This window comes from Apis dorsata, unplaced genomic scaffold (genome assembly GCF_000469605.1).
Source record: "Apis dorsata unplaced genomic scaffold, Apis dorsata 1.3 scaffold_882, whole genome shotgun sequence".
NCBI lineage: Eukaryota > Metazoa > Arthropoda > Insecta > Hymenoptera > Apidae > Apis > Apis dorsata.
Window position 1 is genome coordinate 63,707 of NW_006263998.1, and position 1,622 is coordinate 65,328.

Here is a 1,622-nt window from a genome sequence, read left to right on the forward strand (position 1 = left end):
ATCTTAACTTCCTCCCCTTTTCAGGAAATCGCCCCACCATTACAGCGTGGACTGCGCCCGCGCCCACAAGGGCCTGTTCGTCGGCATCTTGATCCTGGTGCTGACGATCATCTCCCTGATCCTGTTCTTCGTGCTGATATCGCGTCCAGAATTGGTCAGCTTCGCCGTGACCGAGGTGAACGTGTGCGAATTGACCCTGTACGGGATGTCGACGATGGCGACGCTGATAGGAATGTTCCAGATGAGGAAGCTCCGCTACGACGGGAACAGGAACTTGGAGTTGGACAATATCCTGTTGGTCGCTGCCCAGACGGGGATGTTCATCTACTCGACGTTCACGATAATCGGCGCCCAATTCACCCTCGCCAAGCACACGGTCCTGGTTTTGGTGACGGCGCTCGCGAGCGTGGTGCAGACCACCTTCCAGACCATCTTCATTCTGGACGCGTCGAGGCGATCCGTGGCGACCGCGAAGCAGATCAGAAGGAAGCCCGGAAGGGAGATCGTCACGTTCCTCCTTGTCACGAATCTGGCCATGTGGGCGATCAACACGCTGGAGAAGTCGAGGGCGGAGTCGCATCCGGTCCAGCTGCACTTCTACGGGCTTTGGGCGTGGACGATCATCACCCACGTCTCGATGCCGTTGGCGATATTCTACAGGTTCCACAGCACCGTTTGCCTGTGCGAGGTCTGGAAAAGAGCGTACAAGGTGAAGCCTACCTACATGTGACGTAAGGGGTCCCGTGAGGTCGTGTGCAAGACGGCGGCTCCTCAACGACCGAAAACCCTGCCGGCCAGGCTGGACGCCATCGCGGAAAACGATCCGATTTACTTTATGTAACAGAGAGAGAAAGAGAGAGAGAGAGAAAGATTCTCTTCTTTCGCCTCTCTTCTTCGTTCTCGAGGTTCTCGCCAAGCTCCTCAAACTGCGAATATATATATATATAGTATATATCGTTCACCAGGCGTTGTTCTATAGGTATTTGTGCGATGAGCGATGCACGATGACGAGCCTCGAGTTTGAGAAGAAATGGCGGTTGCGGTTTGTTTATTATTATTACTTTTTTTTCGATCGTCGAGAAGTCGCGTTTATTTATATTATCGTTTAGATAATAATTGTATAAGGTTTTATATCGTCCTCGCGTCTATGAAGAGAAGAAAAGATCCCAAATACGCGATGTATATACACACACATACACCACACACCGTTTTTTCACCGCAACGAGGTGGAAACTCTTCGAGATCTTTTAAGAGGAACGAATAAGAGATTAGAGTAGGGGAGAGGAAGATGGCACGATTAACGACGCACAATTTTTACCGGCATTTAGATAACGTAGACGATTAGTCGAGTAGTCGAATCGTCGAAGCAACGGTTGTTCCTTCGATATTCTCGGGAACAATAAAAATTTCTGTTCGATAAGCGTTAAGACGATTTTCTATATACTGATCGAAAATAGCGAGTGAGAGAGAGAGAGAGAGAGAGACAGAGAGAGAGAAATAGAGAGAGAAAGAGAGAGTAAGAGAGAGAATGAAAAAGTATGCGTGTACAAAGAAAGAGTGCGAAGAGAAAGGGATGTCTTTTCTTCTTTCTTTCTTTCTTTCTTTCTTTCTTTCTTTCTTTC

General features: G+C 48.7%; 1 protein-coding gene across 5 annotated transcripts in view; it reads left to right on the top strand.

Annotated features, from left to right (window-relative positions):
• Positions 1 to 1,127, top strand: part of LOC102681003 (proton channel OtopLc-like) — a 14,655-nt gene extending 13,528 nt beyond the window's left edge. For all 5 annotated transcript variants that reach the window (XM_006623302.2, XM_006623303.2, XM_031514063.1 and 2 more), the window contains one exon: positions 25 to 1,127. In XM_006623302.2, coding sequence (XP_006623365.1) covers positions 25 to 730 — 706 coding nt within the window. In that variant the 3' untranslated portion in view covers positions 731 to 1,127. The remainder of the gene's footprint in view (positions 1 to 24) is intronic.
• Positions 1,128 to 1,622: the final 495 nt, after the last annotated feature.